Source organism: Xenopus laevis, chromosome 9_10L (genome assembly GCF_017654675.1).
Source record: "Xenopus laevis strain J_2021 chromosome 9_10L, Xenopus_laevis_v10.1, whole genome shotgun sequence".
Classification (NCBI taxonomy): domain Eukaryota; kingdom Metazoa; phylum Chordata; class Amphibia; order Anura; family Pipidae; genus Xenopus; species Xenopus laevis.
This window is the reverse complement of record NC_054387.1, coordinates 27770392-27785960: the sequence shown is the minus strand read 5'-3', so window position 1 is coordinate 27785960 and position 15569 is coordinate 27770392. Positions and strand designations below refer to the sequence as shown.

General features: G+C 38.4%; 1 protein-coding gene across 4 annotated transcripts in view; it reads left to right on the top strand.

The window, feature by feature from the left end:
- The window catches only part of LOC108700989 (regulatory-associated protein of mTOR), a 213262-nt gene that overhangs the window by 128158 nt on the left and 69535 nt on the right, over nt 1-15569 (top strand). For all 4 annotated transcript variants that reach the window (XM_018235081.2, XM_018235080.2, XM_018235083.2 and 1 more), the window contains exon 6: nt 5612-5787. In XM_018235081.2, the coding sequence (XP_018090570.1) occupies nt 5612-5787 (176 nt within the window). The remainder of the gene's footprint in view (nt 1-5611; nt 5788-15569) is intronic.

The following is a 15569-nucleotide window of genomic DNA, read 5'->3' as shown; positions in this document are numbered from 1 at the left end:
ACTCACTGGTTGCTAAGGTAAATAACCTGGCAACCAAACAGCTGCTGAAAAATCTAACTGGAGAGCTGCTGATCAAAAGGCTAAACTCTAGACCTAGCGCTTGGTTCCATAGGGGAGGTTAAGTTCCAGAAGTTTAAAAAGTTAAAAAAAATTTTTTTGTATCTATTTAACTTTTTAGCATCCGTGATTGGATGATGAGAATCACCTGGGTGGGAGGGGTGTGCTTAAAAAAGTTTTCACTGTGTGTCTGTTTTTTTACACTTGAGAAAGGGCTGTGATGGCCTGAAACATGTTGTGTCTGGCAGTTAAATAAATAAAGAAGTTTAAGCAGTAAATCTGCATCTGAAGTGCTCTCCTTTCGCTGATCGACTGTGCAGGTTAAGTTCCAGAAGTTCCAGTTAAGTTGTTGCTTTGATAAAGGGTAATATTAGTTGGAGATATTGTGACAGTCTAAATTTATAATGCCATATAAAGTTTGTAAAGATTTATTGTAGTTATTTTAGATAAGATGTAGGTAAATCAATAGGTACAACTCACATGAGATATAGTAGTTTGGGGAGAAATAACATTTTCAGTGTCTGAATTATACCAATCAAACCACGATATGGACTTGCTGAGTAATCAATGAAGACGTTTCACTACTCATCCGAGCAGCTTCTTCAGTTCAACTGAGACTGGTGTGGGAAATTCTCGGCATATAAACTCTTCCACTAATCCAATCACAATGGCACATTGTAACTCTTCAAAGAGGTGACATCTGAAGAAATTCACAGAGGTGTTGATTCTGTGTAGTTACTGTTATATGCCCTGTGGTGCAGAGTTCTAATGACACCACTGGAACACAAACTGGGTGTCATTAGAACTCTGCACCACAGGGCAGAATGTGTGGCAACTGATACAGAGTCCAAAGACAAAGAGCAAAAACATCTTAGAGGAGCTTTGAAAGCATGTGGCTACCCAGACTGGGCCTTTGTCAAAACAGCAGCAACCAAACCCAACAGGAACACCAATAGAAATAACCGCCCGGAGACACATAATAGGCGAAACATAGTCATCCCATATGTATCTGGAGTGTCTGAGAAACTCAGGAGGATTTTTAACAAACACCACGTCCCTGTGTTTTTCAAACCTAGCAACACACTGAGACAAAAACTGGTACACCCAAAGGATCCAACCCCTAAAGAAAAACAAAGCAATGTGATATACGGAGTCCAGTGTAGCGAGGAGTGCACAGATCTATACATTGGGGAGGCAAAACAACTGCTCACCAAGCGAATGGCTCAGCATAGGAGGGCGAACTCTACAGGGCAAGACTCAGCTGTCTTTCTACACCTAAAAGACAAGGGACGCTCCTTTGAAGATAGCAAGGTCCAAATATTGGATAAACATGACCGCTGGTTTGAATTAGGCGTGAAAGAGGCGATTCATGAGAAACCATCCCTGAACAGAGGTGGGGGCCTTAGACACCACCTGTCTGCTACATACAATGCTGTTCTAACATCTGTACCCCGGCAGTTTCAGAACACTTCACCCATCCATTCATGCAACTCTCACAAGTAAGGGCTATTCCACACGGGGAGATAGCGACGCGTTTGCGGTCGCGGCGACAAAGCGCCGCGACAGTCGCCGCGACCGGCGCAGGCGACAGTTTTGACCGCAAACGCGTCGCTATCTCCCCGTGTGGACTAGCCCTAACACCTCTTTCTAGGAGTTGCATGACACATTGGATAATCCTATCACAGTAACTACACAGAATCAACAACTCTGTGAATTTCTTAAAATGTCACCTCTTTGAAGAGTTACAATGTGCCATTGTGATTGGATTAGTGGAAGAGTTTCTATGGCGAGAACTTCCCACACCAGTCAGTTGAACTGAAGAAGCTGCTTGGATGAGTAGTGAAACGTCTTCATTGATTACTCAAGTCCAGTTGTTTTAAATTTACCTATACTAGATATACCATGACCTGGATGAATGAAAATCTTCATAGTCATATCAGCCTTGATGTTTTGTAGTAGTGGAATGAAATTATTTTGGAAAGAAATTTTAGGGTTGATTGACCATTTCATGCCTAAATATGCAATTGCTTTGTATTTCCGATCAAAAGAATATTTGGTTAGAACCAAATAGATTGACTTATCTTCGTAGGATTGTAGGTACAAGAATAGCCAGTTCTGCATCAAATCAACACAATTTGGGACGCCCCGCAACCTCTGGCAACCTTCAGGTTCCCGATAACCAAGGGATTATCCAAATGTCCTGGCACTCTTTCAGGAGTTAAGGTGAAGCCCCTGATGCAAAGTGGACCCATCCAATAATGTGTGCAAATTGTTAAAAAAATACAAACGTTTGTAACAAGCCTTATTTGTTACTCAAATAAGTTGTCTGTATAGTTTCTGCTGTCTGTTTGCTTATTCAAGGATATTTTCTAGGTAACCATACCTGTGTTTACTGTTTACCCAGCAATATTCATAGAACAAAGACATTGTACCTTGAACATTGATCAATAGCTCTCCCAAAATGTGATGCTTTCATCTGAACCTAGAATTTGATAATATATCAAAGCAGATGTCTATAATATAAATCATTATGAAATCAATTGTAGGAAACTGTTACGCTACATATATCTTCTCTTCATCTTGCTACTTAGATGGGGCATTTCCAATTCCTAAGGATTTGAACTTTTTTCATGCAACCTTCTGTTCTGTTCATCAACTTGTTTTCTGCCCTTCAGCATCCTTCTCTTTGGGTATCTGATTGGAATGTTTACATAAATATGCACTGAGTAGCAATTGTTTTACTAGGCTCTTTCTAATTATGAGCTCTGAGTCTTTAAAGGACAGCTCATTTATTTCTCAGCTGCTAAGAGCAGCATTTCCCGAACAGCATTCCGCACAGCAATTGCCTGTAATTGGCAACCAAAGCATCCAAATAAGTGTACTCTTACTTTCAAAACAAACATCTAATTTTAGAATGTGATATTAATAAGGTTAGTAAATATAGCAGAACACAAATTCTTGGTGCAGTGGGTGGAGGCATTAAAGGGGTTGTTCACCTTCCAAACACTTTTTTCAGTTCCGTTGTTTTCAGATTGTTCCCCAGAAATAAATACTTTTTTCAATTACCTTCCATTATTTATTTTTTACTGTTTTTCCCAAATCTAGTTTTAAACTTGAATCTTCCTTTCTGTGGTGTTTGAGTCTGGCAGCTCAGTAATTCTGGTGTGGACTCTAAACTGTTATAAATTTGCAACTTTTATTTGATACATTTCTCAGCAGCATCTCTGGAGTATTAACAACTATTGTATGAAGTCTAAAAGCTGCCTGTTATGAAAACCAGAGATTCTGTTCAGCAGTGACAAAAATAAGAAATGTATCAACTAAATGTATCAATTTAGAACAGTTTACAGAGCGACGACCCCCCTCCCAGAGCTGCTTTAGAAGGTGAAAAAAAGACACTTTACTCTTCAATATTAGAAAAACTGTGACATATAGAAAATAAAAAGAAATTGGAAAGTGTTGTTATTTCTGTTGATTTATAAGTAAACAACTAGTTGTTTGAAGGTGAACAACCCCTTTAAACTATGACAAGGGCAAAAATTGGTGACGTCTGTAGATGCAGTTTGGACTAGAATTTCTGCCATTTGTTTCACATAGATCAACGTCATCTCAGTGCTCTCACTTCTTTTCAGCTTTATGAGCATTTCTGTCTCAGATATGATATTATATTTATAATTTACTTATTTTTCTTTGTTCTCCCATTATTATGGGTTGTTGTCACCTTGTTACCCTCTGTTCTTAACTCTTCTTTTTATTGCTTGATGCATCCCCCCTACTCGGCATCCTCACTTAATGCTTTATTGCTACACCGAAAACACTACAGGCTGGTTGAAATGTTCTAAAATGATAGGTTTCACTGGCTGAGAGAAATAGATTTGTCTAGCTGCTCAAATATCCTGCCAGGTGTTTGTGTCTAGTGGCATATTGTGCTATAGGCAATATATAGATGCCTCACATTTAATTGTGTTCCTATATTTGACCTAGCTTATATACAGATTGTAATAGATATTTTTCATCAAAACTTTTTCCTGCCGTATGTTTTTTTTAATACAAAATAAAAATACAAATAAAAAACTATTTTTGTATTTTATTTCTAAGACTATACTTTAGTCTTTATACTTTATACTTTTACATGTTTGAAGTTGCAAGATAACATTGTAAAGCACTTTGTACATTGTGGCGATATAAAATAAATACAATACAATAAGGTTAAGGCATTAAAAATGCCACATTTTAGGGTGTCCCCTCTGCTACATTCTTACACTAATCTCATTTTATTATTTTCAGTGCTTGTATTTAAATTCACCAAGCCCTTTATTGTTACTCTCATTGGCCTCAAAGCAAGTGCTCATTTTTAAATTCCTGTCTTATAGATAAATTTTGGAGACCTAAGGACAAACATTTATTTCCAAACACAGCCTGCTGCAGACTGAAAGTCCATAGGGGCTATCAAATAGCCAATCACAACACTTTTTTTTTGACAATTAACAGGCTCTTTTCTGATTGCTGTGTGGCTCCCCAAAACTTTTTGCATTGGAATGTGTCTCACAGATAGAAAAGGTTGGGGGCTCCTGCTATCCTTAGGCTGCTTAGGATAGGAGTGTGTATATATATATATAGCCCAGTCACATGTTTCATCCTACCAGGTTTCAGTACCAATGGGAATTTGTATAATTGTATTTGCATGTATTCTCAATACTTTCTGTATTAGTGTTTTTCTGAACAACAAAAGATATTGAAATTTCTGTACTTGCAATGAACTCCAATTCTCCCATTTTGCCTGACAAGATCTGTGCATTTGCATTCTGACAACAGAAATTACTAATTTTGGTCTGATAATTATATTATTTATTGGAGAGTTAGATCTATAGTTTCTTTTAGAAGGTTTTGTTTGATCCCCTTAACAGATATACTGTCTGTCTTTTGATTCATCCCCCGTGACCCCATTCTAATCCCACACCATTATCCATAATGCTATAAACTTGGCCATACAAACCTTTCCTGAAGTTGTCGCCTGCAGGTATGGTCTCCTTGGCTTTAGGCTTCTCTCTGAACCAGTCTTTCTCAAACTCTGTTATGATGTGCTTTATAAGTCATTCTGCATACACAAAACTGACAGTTTGCAAAGTTGACTATGCACAATTTGCGTTCTGCATAGGAAGATTTTTGTCCATGTGCTGGGCCAAAACTGTGGCTTCACAGTAGATATTTGATGGAGGCTCAGTGACACTGGTCAAACATTTTGAATATACATTGGGCAACAGCTTTATTGGGCCATGGATTAAATACTCTTCTACTGGGTACAGTTTGGGCTGGAAATCAAACAACTGAATCAGCCAAAATTGGTCTTGCAATTGGCATGGCTGCCAAAATAGCTAGTCTTGGTATTTATTGTGCTTATTGCACTTGGATGGTGGATTAACATAAAGCAAACCCATATTCAATGTAACGACCCTCAAGTGTCTTTGACCAGTGATGTCTGTGTGTTACAGCTAGAGACTGTGACAACTTCTTTGATTTTCATTAATATGTACCTCTTGTTTTTGCTGTGCAGGTTGCTGCTATTAACCCCAGCCATCCATTAGCGCAGATGCCTTTGCCACCGTCAATGAAGAATTGCATCCAGTTGGCAGCTTGTGATGCAGCTGAACTTCTGCCTATGAACCCTGATCTTCCTGCTGACCTTTTTACTTCTTGCTTGACCACACCAATTAAGATTGCCCTGAGATGGTAAGTGCAGACGGCAATCACGTAGCACAAAATGAGGATGCAAAAAATACTGGATCTGGATCACTAATGAGTGCTTTATAAAATTTGTGATTTACCCAAATTTTAGTTGCATGCTGTCTTTGTGCTCATTTGTTTTATACTGTACCATAAAAATGGGTCTGTTTTGATATGGATGGCACTTGTGTAATGTGCCTAAAAGTATATTGGTGTTTTACAGAATTCTCAACTGAATCCTGGAGCTGATGCATCCTTAGTGCAAATCTCTTCCAGATCAACAGTGTATATATAATAAATGTATTACAGGTGCAGGACCTGTTATCCAGAATGCTGGAGACCTGTTTTTTTCAGCTCTTTCTGTAGTTTTGATTGCCATACCTTAAAGTCTACTAAAACGTTAATTACATTGATTAGAATTGTTTTGCCTTCATTTAGGATTAATTATATCTTATTTGGGATTAAATACGAGGTACCGTTTTGTTAAAGGAATTGTTCAGTATAAAAATAAAAACTGGGTAAATAGGATGCGCAAAATAAAAAATGTTTCTAATATAGTTAGTTAGGCAAAAATGTAATGTATAAAGCAACTGGATGTCTAACATAATAGCCAGAACACTACTTCCTGCTTTTCAGCACTCTTGGTTTACACTGACTGGTTACCCTGGTTGCTAGGCAGTAACAAATCAGTGTCTTGAGGGGGGCCACATGGGTTCAGTTGCTTTTGAATCTCAGCTGCAAACTGAGGATCAATTTCAAACTCACTGAACAGATATGTACCATGTGGCCCCTTTTCAAGTCACTGACTAACTCAGAGTTATAGAGCTGAAAAGCAGGAAGTAGTGTTCTGGCTATTATGTTAGACATCCAGTCACTCCAGCCTTTATACAATACATTTTTGGCTAACTATATTAGAAACATTTTTTATTTTGCACAGCCTATCTATTTACCCAGTTTTTATATTCACACTGAACTTTTCCTTTAAAGGGGTACTGTCACACAAACATTTTTTATCACATTAGTCAAGCAAAATGAACTTTAATTACACAATATAAATTATTTGAATCTTGTTTCCTTCAGTCTGGGAATTCATAATTATAGCAAGCAGGCAGGAGCCATTTTGTGGACACTGTTATTAAAAAAAGCCTTGCATCATCTCAGAATCTTGTTTGTGTCCAAGAATGGGGGACCTGATGTCCATCCCCATGCCCTGGCTACATAATTAAACAATGATGAGAACAGGTGGATGTGGGGCGAGCAGTGATTTCTAGGAAGGGATGAATGGAAAGTCAAAGTAATTGTCTGCCCCGCCTCTATGCCCAGGGCATAGAGGCGGGGCAGACAATATTTGATTGACAGCTGAGATGTTTAAATGAGCTTACAACAGCTATGAATGCTTTAATAAAAAATAGAAATTGGATTTCATGTTTAATTTGAAAAGGACTTTCATTATACAGCTTTTTGTGTCTGGGTGACAGGTCCACTTTAATACAGAAAAAGCAAATAGCTGAATTATTTGATTAAAATGGAGTCTATGGGTGATGGCCTTCCTGTAATTCAGAGCTTTCTGGATAACGAGTTTCTTCATAACTGATCCCAGACCTGTATTAAACTGTTGGCTGCTTTAGTCATTAAAATTGAATAGTGTTCTTGTGCTTCAGTGGAAGTCTGTTCCACCACTGATGTTAGAATGAAAAGAATAGCATAGCCATAGCAGAATGCTTGCTTAGCTGAGAACTTACCAGTAAAAATCTTGCATTAGCATCGTAACTGCTATACAGTGAAGGAATGTAGCACACCTGCATTATTTATGTTTATTTCTGTGTGCTGTTTTCATGTGGATAGAAGTAAAGGAACACTCTTATATGATTTATTGACTTTTTGTATAATAGAAGTGGTGTGGGCCTTGCATTTAAAAAAAAACCCTGTATTTACCACTAACAAGCCGTTGTTAATAAAATTCAGTGAGTCGTTTGTTTAATGTTGTCATTATAGCCATATCTGTGCGTTTCATTCATCTCTGCAAGCGAAATTCATTCTTATCAGTTATATCGATCTATTTTTCCGTCATATAATCTTATCAACATGTACTGCACTCCATTTGCTCTTAACCTAGATTCTTTACAAACTACTTTTTTGCAGATCAATACAAATTTTTATTTTTCTGTCTTCCCCACAACCTTTTTCTCTGTATACTTAATAGGCTTTCGTAACTGTGACCATGGATTTTTTCAGTTAAATGATCTTACCGTAGTTTGGATCATACTCTTAGTTTATTAAAAAATAATTTAAAGGGCACTGGATACACAATTTTTTTTTTTTACCCCACCAGAGTTGCAGTCCACACTCTGGTTGGGGCCAACAATAGTCCCCCCCCCCAAAAAATTAAAGAAATTTGCAATGGCCAGCACTAGGCTGTCCACTAGTGATGTGCGGGCTGGGTCAGGCTGGTTTTGGTCCTGCCTCACACCCCCTTTCTGGGTCGCGTATGGGTGCGGGTTGAGATCTTCTGACTGCTCACCCTGCCCCTTTTGTGACATCATTGGCGTGGCGACGTGGGTCTATAAAAGAAAGTCGGGCTAGGTATACCTAAACATGTGGCATATAGGAGCCCCAAATGAAGACCCCCCCATATGCTCTGTCATGTCAGGTACTGCAAAATCAACACGTTTACATAGTTTGGGGGGGGGGTAAAGGTAGAAAAAGTACGTTCATCTGGAAAACCATATATTTTCTGAAAGTACATATTGCCCCGAATCCAAATTTAGTATGCATGTCTTTCTACTCCAAAGCACCAAGCCACAAACCTTTCCTAAATTTGGTGATTTTGGTGAAATTTTGAAAAATTAACTCAAAACTTCCACCCTGCAGCATCTTATTTCCAACATGCTATTGGGGATCCAGACAAATGACTCCAAATATAAAAGCCTGTGGTCCTCTGAACAGTTTGATGCCCAATGTATATTGGTTTATCGAAGTACATGGCATGTAAAGACCCCAGAATCTACCTTGTGCATAATTATTTCATGGCTTACACTTACACTAATTTATAAACACTGCCAGTTTTATGTGTGATAAAAGGTACAAATAATTATGGTGACCCCTGAAAACCATATATCTTTGGAAAGCACACATTCTGATGAATCCAAAATAGGTAAAATATGTTTTACCCAAGGGTCTATGGAACAGTTTGAAGAGATTTACCAAAGTATGTGGTATGTACGCACCCCAAATTCAAAAATGTGCTTATGAATCTTCAGGCTCGCCGACTCAGCTGCTGAAAACAGACCCCCGACTATGCATTATGGGCCGTAAGACCCCCAAAATGTAAAAAGACCCCCATAAAACCATATATTTTTGGAAAGCACATATTCTGACGGATCAAACAAAGTAAAATACATCTTTCTATACCAAAGCACCAAACCGCAAACTATACTAAAGATACATAAGAAAAATAATGCAGGGATAAAATTACAATAAAACCACAAAAATGTGTAAATCAATGAAATAGCAAAATATCTGATCCAACAGTGTAATTAGTGGCCAGAATAGATTATCCAATAGTCACACTGACAAAATAAACAGTTTTAGGGGTAAAAAACCACAAAATTGTAAAATTAAAAAGTTAAAAGAATAACCTCTTTGTGAGTTATACATGCGTGTACACTTCTAAAAGTTGTGTGAAAGTGTGTATATAACTGTATATAAATGTATATAGTGTGAAAAAACAAAATGAAAAAAAAAAAAAGGATCTTTACTAAAATGATTGTGTAAGAGTGTACAATGTTTGTATAAGTGTGTATAGTTATGTAAATAAAGGCCAGTTAACGTTCCTGGAGCAGGAGGAGCGATCTGATGGCTGGAGAAGTCCAAAAATGTAATCTATAAAGGCTAGAGTGACTTGACGTCTAATAGGAACAGGCAGAACCGAACTTCATGCTTTGCAGCTCTCTTGGTTTCCACTGATGTCACAACTGCTGCTTTTGAATCTGGCCTGCATGCTAAGGATCGAAAGCGAACTCACTGAACAGTTTTGCCCATGTGGCCCCCTTCAAGTCACTGACTAATTTAGAGTTGAAAGCAAGAAGTTAGATTCTGTTCTGTTCTGACATCTGTTCACTAAAGACTTTTTTTTTTTTTTCATTTTTACACTGAACTGTTCCTTTAAGGATATTTGCTGGGTAACAATACCTGGGTATCATTTGGGTTTGCCCAGCCAGCAATATAGGTAGATGAGGGGCATTGCACTCAAATAGTTGTCCCAAAGTCATCTGATTTTACCTTAGGGCAGTGGCAAGCAGGACATTGTGTTTTCCGCGATAAATCTGTGCTACTGTCAAATGCTGTAGGTAATTCCTCTAATATCAATTTGATGCACTAAATATATAAGCAATAGTTATTCCCACTACCCCAACCAGATAATTTGCTTTTTTTTTTTTAATAAGATTAATGCATTTTTTAAGTGTAGGAGGAGTTGGTCCCATCCAGTGTAGGGCTACTGTTTTTCTGGCATAGAACAAAAGCGCTCTCATCAATAATCTTGAGTGGATTCTGGGTACCAGAGCATCCGTTACGCCCAGTAGGCAGGTAGCTGGGTTAAGTACTTATGGTAGAGTAAATTCTTCGGCTAAAAACTGCATTATGTTTTTCCAAAATTGCTGTATAACTGGACAATACCATATAAGGTGTTTGAAATCAGCATCTGGGGAGTTGCAGCGGGGACATCTGGAATGCTCTAGGCGGCCCATAAGTTGTAGTTTTTTTGGTGTCAGGTATGTTTGATGTATAATTTTAAATTGAATGAGCCTGTCTCTTGTACTGATAAGAGGAGGATAGAGGCTGTCTTCTAATTCTTCCCAATCATCAGAATCTAAGTGAACTCCACTACTTTCGCACTTAAGTTTGACCCTGGGTCTGGGGTCATATTTTTGAGATGCAATGTGCGTGTATGTTTTGGATACTAGTTTCTGTTTCTCTGGTGGGCTTATTATAGTTTCTACAGTTATTTGTTGTATTTTGGGTGGGTTGATTTGAAATTGCGTGTGGTATAGATGTTGCAGTTGCAGGTATCTATACACCAACAGATCTGACAATGCCGGAGTTTGTTGGAACTGCTCTAGAGTTTTAAAATTGCCCTCTTGTGTTATATGTTGCAGTTGCTTGACTCCAGCTCTTGCCCAGAAGCCCCCTCCTGTAAATTTGTCAAAGTTGCTTAGTTAGTAAATTTGTCAAAGTTGCTTAGTTAGGCATTATGCCACAGGGGCATGTCTGGTGAAAAAGAATTGTCCTTGTTGGTTGATTTGTACAACGTGTCCCACGATTTCTTAGTGGCATCTAACAATGGAATTAATATTGGTAAGGATTTTTTTGGCTTGTAAAGAGCATGGTGTAATGATTCAATGGAACCGAAGTACAAAGCTTCCAGCAGAGAAGCTGGGTTTTCCGTATCAAATGTTTTCCAATTGGAGGCATGTATTGCTTGTGTTGCTAGGTAGTATGATTCATAGTTAGGCATCGCTAAACCTAGTTGGCTTGCGGGGGCATGAAGTGTAGTTCTAGCTACTGTGGGAGTTTTTTGGGCCCACACAAAGTCGGCTTGTGTGCGGTCTATTGTTTGCAGAAATGATTTGAGTATATAGCAGGGTGAGTTAGTGAAGAAATACCATCTTGTATATATTAATCCTGCCAATTTGGGTTAGAGGTAAGGTAGACCATTAATGTAATTTTCATAAATTGTATAAGAAGTTGTAGATTAAGGGAAATAAATGTGGTTGGATCTTTATGTATTAAAATTCCTAAGTACTTGAATGTATCCACTGTTTTAAGGTTGATTGTAGGGTTTATTGACTGTAGTGCACGAGTGGTAAGTGGAAATATTTGAGATTTATCCCAGTTGATTTGCAGGCCAGAAAATTTCCCAAAAGTAGAGATTGTGTCTAAAGTGATTCCCAATGAGTCCGCTGGGTTGGCTAAGTATAAAAGGGTGTCATCTGCATAAAGAGAGTTTTTTTCCTCTAATCCTTTATACACTAGGCCTTATTGTTGTCGAATAACAATGGCCATAGGTTCTATTGCCAATGCAAATAGTAAGGGGGAAAGAGGGCATCCCTGTCTGGTTCCTCTAGATAGGTTAAAAGGAGTGGATAGGACATCATTAACTTTAAGTCTGGCTGTAGGTTTACTGTACCATTTAATAAAGCTTGGGCCAATTCCTAGTCTTGTCAATACCTCCCATAGATATGGCCATTCAATAGAATCAAATGCTTTGGCTGTATCTAGGGATACCACTACACCTGTTTCCCCATTTTCATGTGATGCTTGTAGATTAAAATATAGTCTGCGTATGTTAATTGCTGTTGATTTGGAGGGAATGAAACCAGATTGGTCTTCATGTACAACAATTTTAGATAATTTGCTTTTTGATACAGTTAGAGTTAGTAACAGTGTAATTTTGATTGAAGGACACACTTATCCATGTGATAAAATACTTCTATAATGAGAAAATCTGTGTCTATGTGTAGAGAAATAGCTTGGGCAAACATGTTCCCAGATATTAACAAACATACCTCTTGCTCTGCATTTTGATCGGTCTGACAAGTACAGTTTCTGCCTGAGTGCAGGTACGATAAGCAGACATTGGTCTGAAATCCACGAAAGCAGGCATTTTTGGGACAATCTCGGCTCTGCTCTCTGTACCTGAACTCAGGTGGAAGTTGTACTTAGCGCAGATACACTGTCCTGCAGATCCATTTCCCTCTGCCTGCCTGACCTCCTAGCTCCTTTTTATGTTTAGCTTTTTCTCAACCTCATCCCTGTATGAGCTGGAATATTTTCCTTCATTGGAATGGCTGAAGGAGTGACAGGGTCAGGTTACTTATTACTGTTTGCCACTTTTTGGGTTGGGTTAATTCCACCTTCACCTTTTTCAGCTTTTTCCAATGCTTCAGCAAATAAATAGTAGGAATACCATACATTTCAGGTTTCTATTCTTCCATATAGGCTTCCTTTAGGTCTTTCTAATACTAAGAGGTTAATAAATCTCTGTCTGGTCTTCGCAGATTAAAATCAATATCAAACAGAATAACATAAAACCTGTGTGAAAGAACATGTGTGCGTCCATCCTTAGTAATAGAGTTTTACTGCAGCTTTAATCAAACATCCATCACCCCAAGTAAACATCTCTGCTCCCTCCAGGGGCTGATTTCTATGGAAGTTCATGTGCATCACACTCAGTAACTTTCCAGCTTTTGGAAGTATTATTCAACCGTATGAGAAACCTGCCAGAAATTCACTGAGCGAATTCTTAGCCATTCAGCTAATAAGCATATGTGTATCTGATAGGCTTAAAGGAGAAGGAAAGGTTACAACTTAGTAAACTTTATCAGAAAGGTCTATATAAACAAACCAGTAAACCCTCAAATTCATGCTGCTCTGAGTCCTCTGTCAAAAGAAGCACCACATTTCTTTCCTTCTATTGTGTACACATTGGCTTCTGTATCAGACTTCCTGTTTTCAGCATAAACCTCCAGAGCAGGGCTTGAGCATGCTCAGTTTGCTCCTCTCCCCCTCCCTCCTCCTATTCCTGCTGTAATCTGAGCTCACAGCTATGAGTGAGCAGGGAGAGACTCAGGCAGGAAGTGATGTCACACCAAGCGAATATGGCAGCTGCTATCCTAAACTAACAGAGGCAGCATCTAGAGCTGTTTACTCAGGTATGTTAAAGCATTCTGCAGAATAAATATAGTGTTCTTGATTGCACCATTGTGGCTGATCTATTATCAATAAACTGTCTTGGAGCTTTCCTTCTCCTTTAAAGGAACAGTAACACCAAACAATGTAAGTGTTTTAAAGTAATGACAATATAATTTACTATTGTCCTGCACTGGTAAAACTGATCTGTTTGCTTCAGAAACATACTACAACTATAGTTGATATAAACAAGCTGCTGTGGAGCAATGGCGGAAATTGAAAAATGGCTATATGGCACAGGTTAACTAATGGATAAAAGATAACACCATTAGACAGACAGAGCTTATTTGCTATCTGCTGTGTAACCTGAGCCCTTTCTACTTTGAATGGCTGCCCCCATTGCTAGACAGCAGCTTATTTATATAAACAATAGTAGTGTTTCTTAAGCAAACACAGCAGTGCAGTGCAGGGCAACACTGCATTATATTTTCATTACTTTAAAACACTTTTATTTTTGACGTTACTGTTCCTTTAAGTTCTTCTCAGTGACATCCTTCCTTATATGCTTCTCTTATGATACAATGTATATGTAATTGCAGCTTTTTCTTTTTTTCCATCCTATTAGACTGTGAATCATGTTCCTTTTTATGCCATCATAATCATGCTGTGAAATGATATTGTTCCCATTGTGCCCTGTACATATAGTAAAGAACAGAAGAGTGACCTTTTGGAAACAGTACAAACAAACTCTGTGCTTATTTACCTGTGCACTGTCACGCTTTACAAGAAGTGTAGGCAGTTAAGATAACAGTACAGTGTTGTAAGAAGAATGGGGTCTTCACCTTGACTATATAAATGTGTTTTTTCTGCACAGCAGTCATCTATACTTCAAAAGTACAGACAGGGCTAGATAATATTGTTCATGTACAACAGCATAACTTACAGTGTGTGCAAGTGTGGGAGCTTGAGCTGTTGATGACAGTTATTAAAGGGGCAACATCATTAAACCTACTGTTTGCCTGAAGACCATGTACATGGTTCAGTAAATGAGAGTGGTGTTGCTAAAATGGATTTACTAATTATGAATAGGTTATACCTTTTTTTAAATTATTTCTATCTTGCAAGACTTTGGTCAAAACACCTTCTACCTGCACTTATAATCTAGAATGTAAAACACCCTTTCTGACATGCATATGTGTCCCTCCATCCAAAAATGCTCAAGCAAGCATGGAGGTCTGCCTGCAACTATTCTGGTTGCATCATAGAGATTTTAATTTAATAACAATACAAGTGATATAATATTCAGACAGGAGTGTTCTGACCACCACTGTCCTGTGCCAGATGGCAACTTTGGTCAAAGTTCGCTCAGGTGTTTCAAAGCTCCCCTGGTTGATTACTAATTGCCTATAATTGCTCCCATTCCCATCCAGGTCAGGCAATTATGTTTCAAAAAAGTGTAAAAAACATTTTTTTCTTCCTTGTTTTGTGACAAAAATTTACAAGATTTCCCTTCCTGCACCTAATTTGCATATGGTTCAGCCTGGCACAAGGATTCGGCCAAATCAGAAAAAGGCTGAATCCTGTCTGAATCCCAAACTGAAGCCTGCATTCAGTGCATCCTTAGACATTTGGCTGACCCACAATTGAGTTTTGGAAATTACAATTGAAGTGAACGGGAAGAGATTCTTGGTGGTTTGTTACCTACTTGCAGATCAACTTTATATCTGGACAACAGACCCTCCAGAATCATTGTTTCTGCCATTGCCTGAAAAGTGCAACTTTCTAAAGAACTCCTTATGACCCCAGTTGCTAACCTGGTCATTCCATCTTGACATAGCTTCCAGTGTTCTAGTGTGCTGTCTGCAGCCCTGCACACACGCATCACATTACTGCTACATTACTACTACTATTTTCTGCAGTGAATGTTAGAGCTGAGTGATGGTGCTGAGCTCTAACACCCCTCTGGATCTTGTGTCCGTTCATTTCCGTACTCAGATTGGTGGAAGGAACATTATTAAATATGAAAGTTTTTTTTTTTGCCAAGCTGTAACTGTAGGAACATGAATAAAGCTTCGTAAAATCGCCCCATAGTGGGTTTT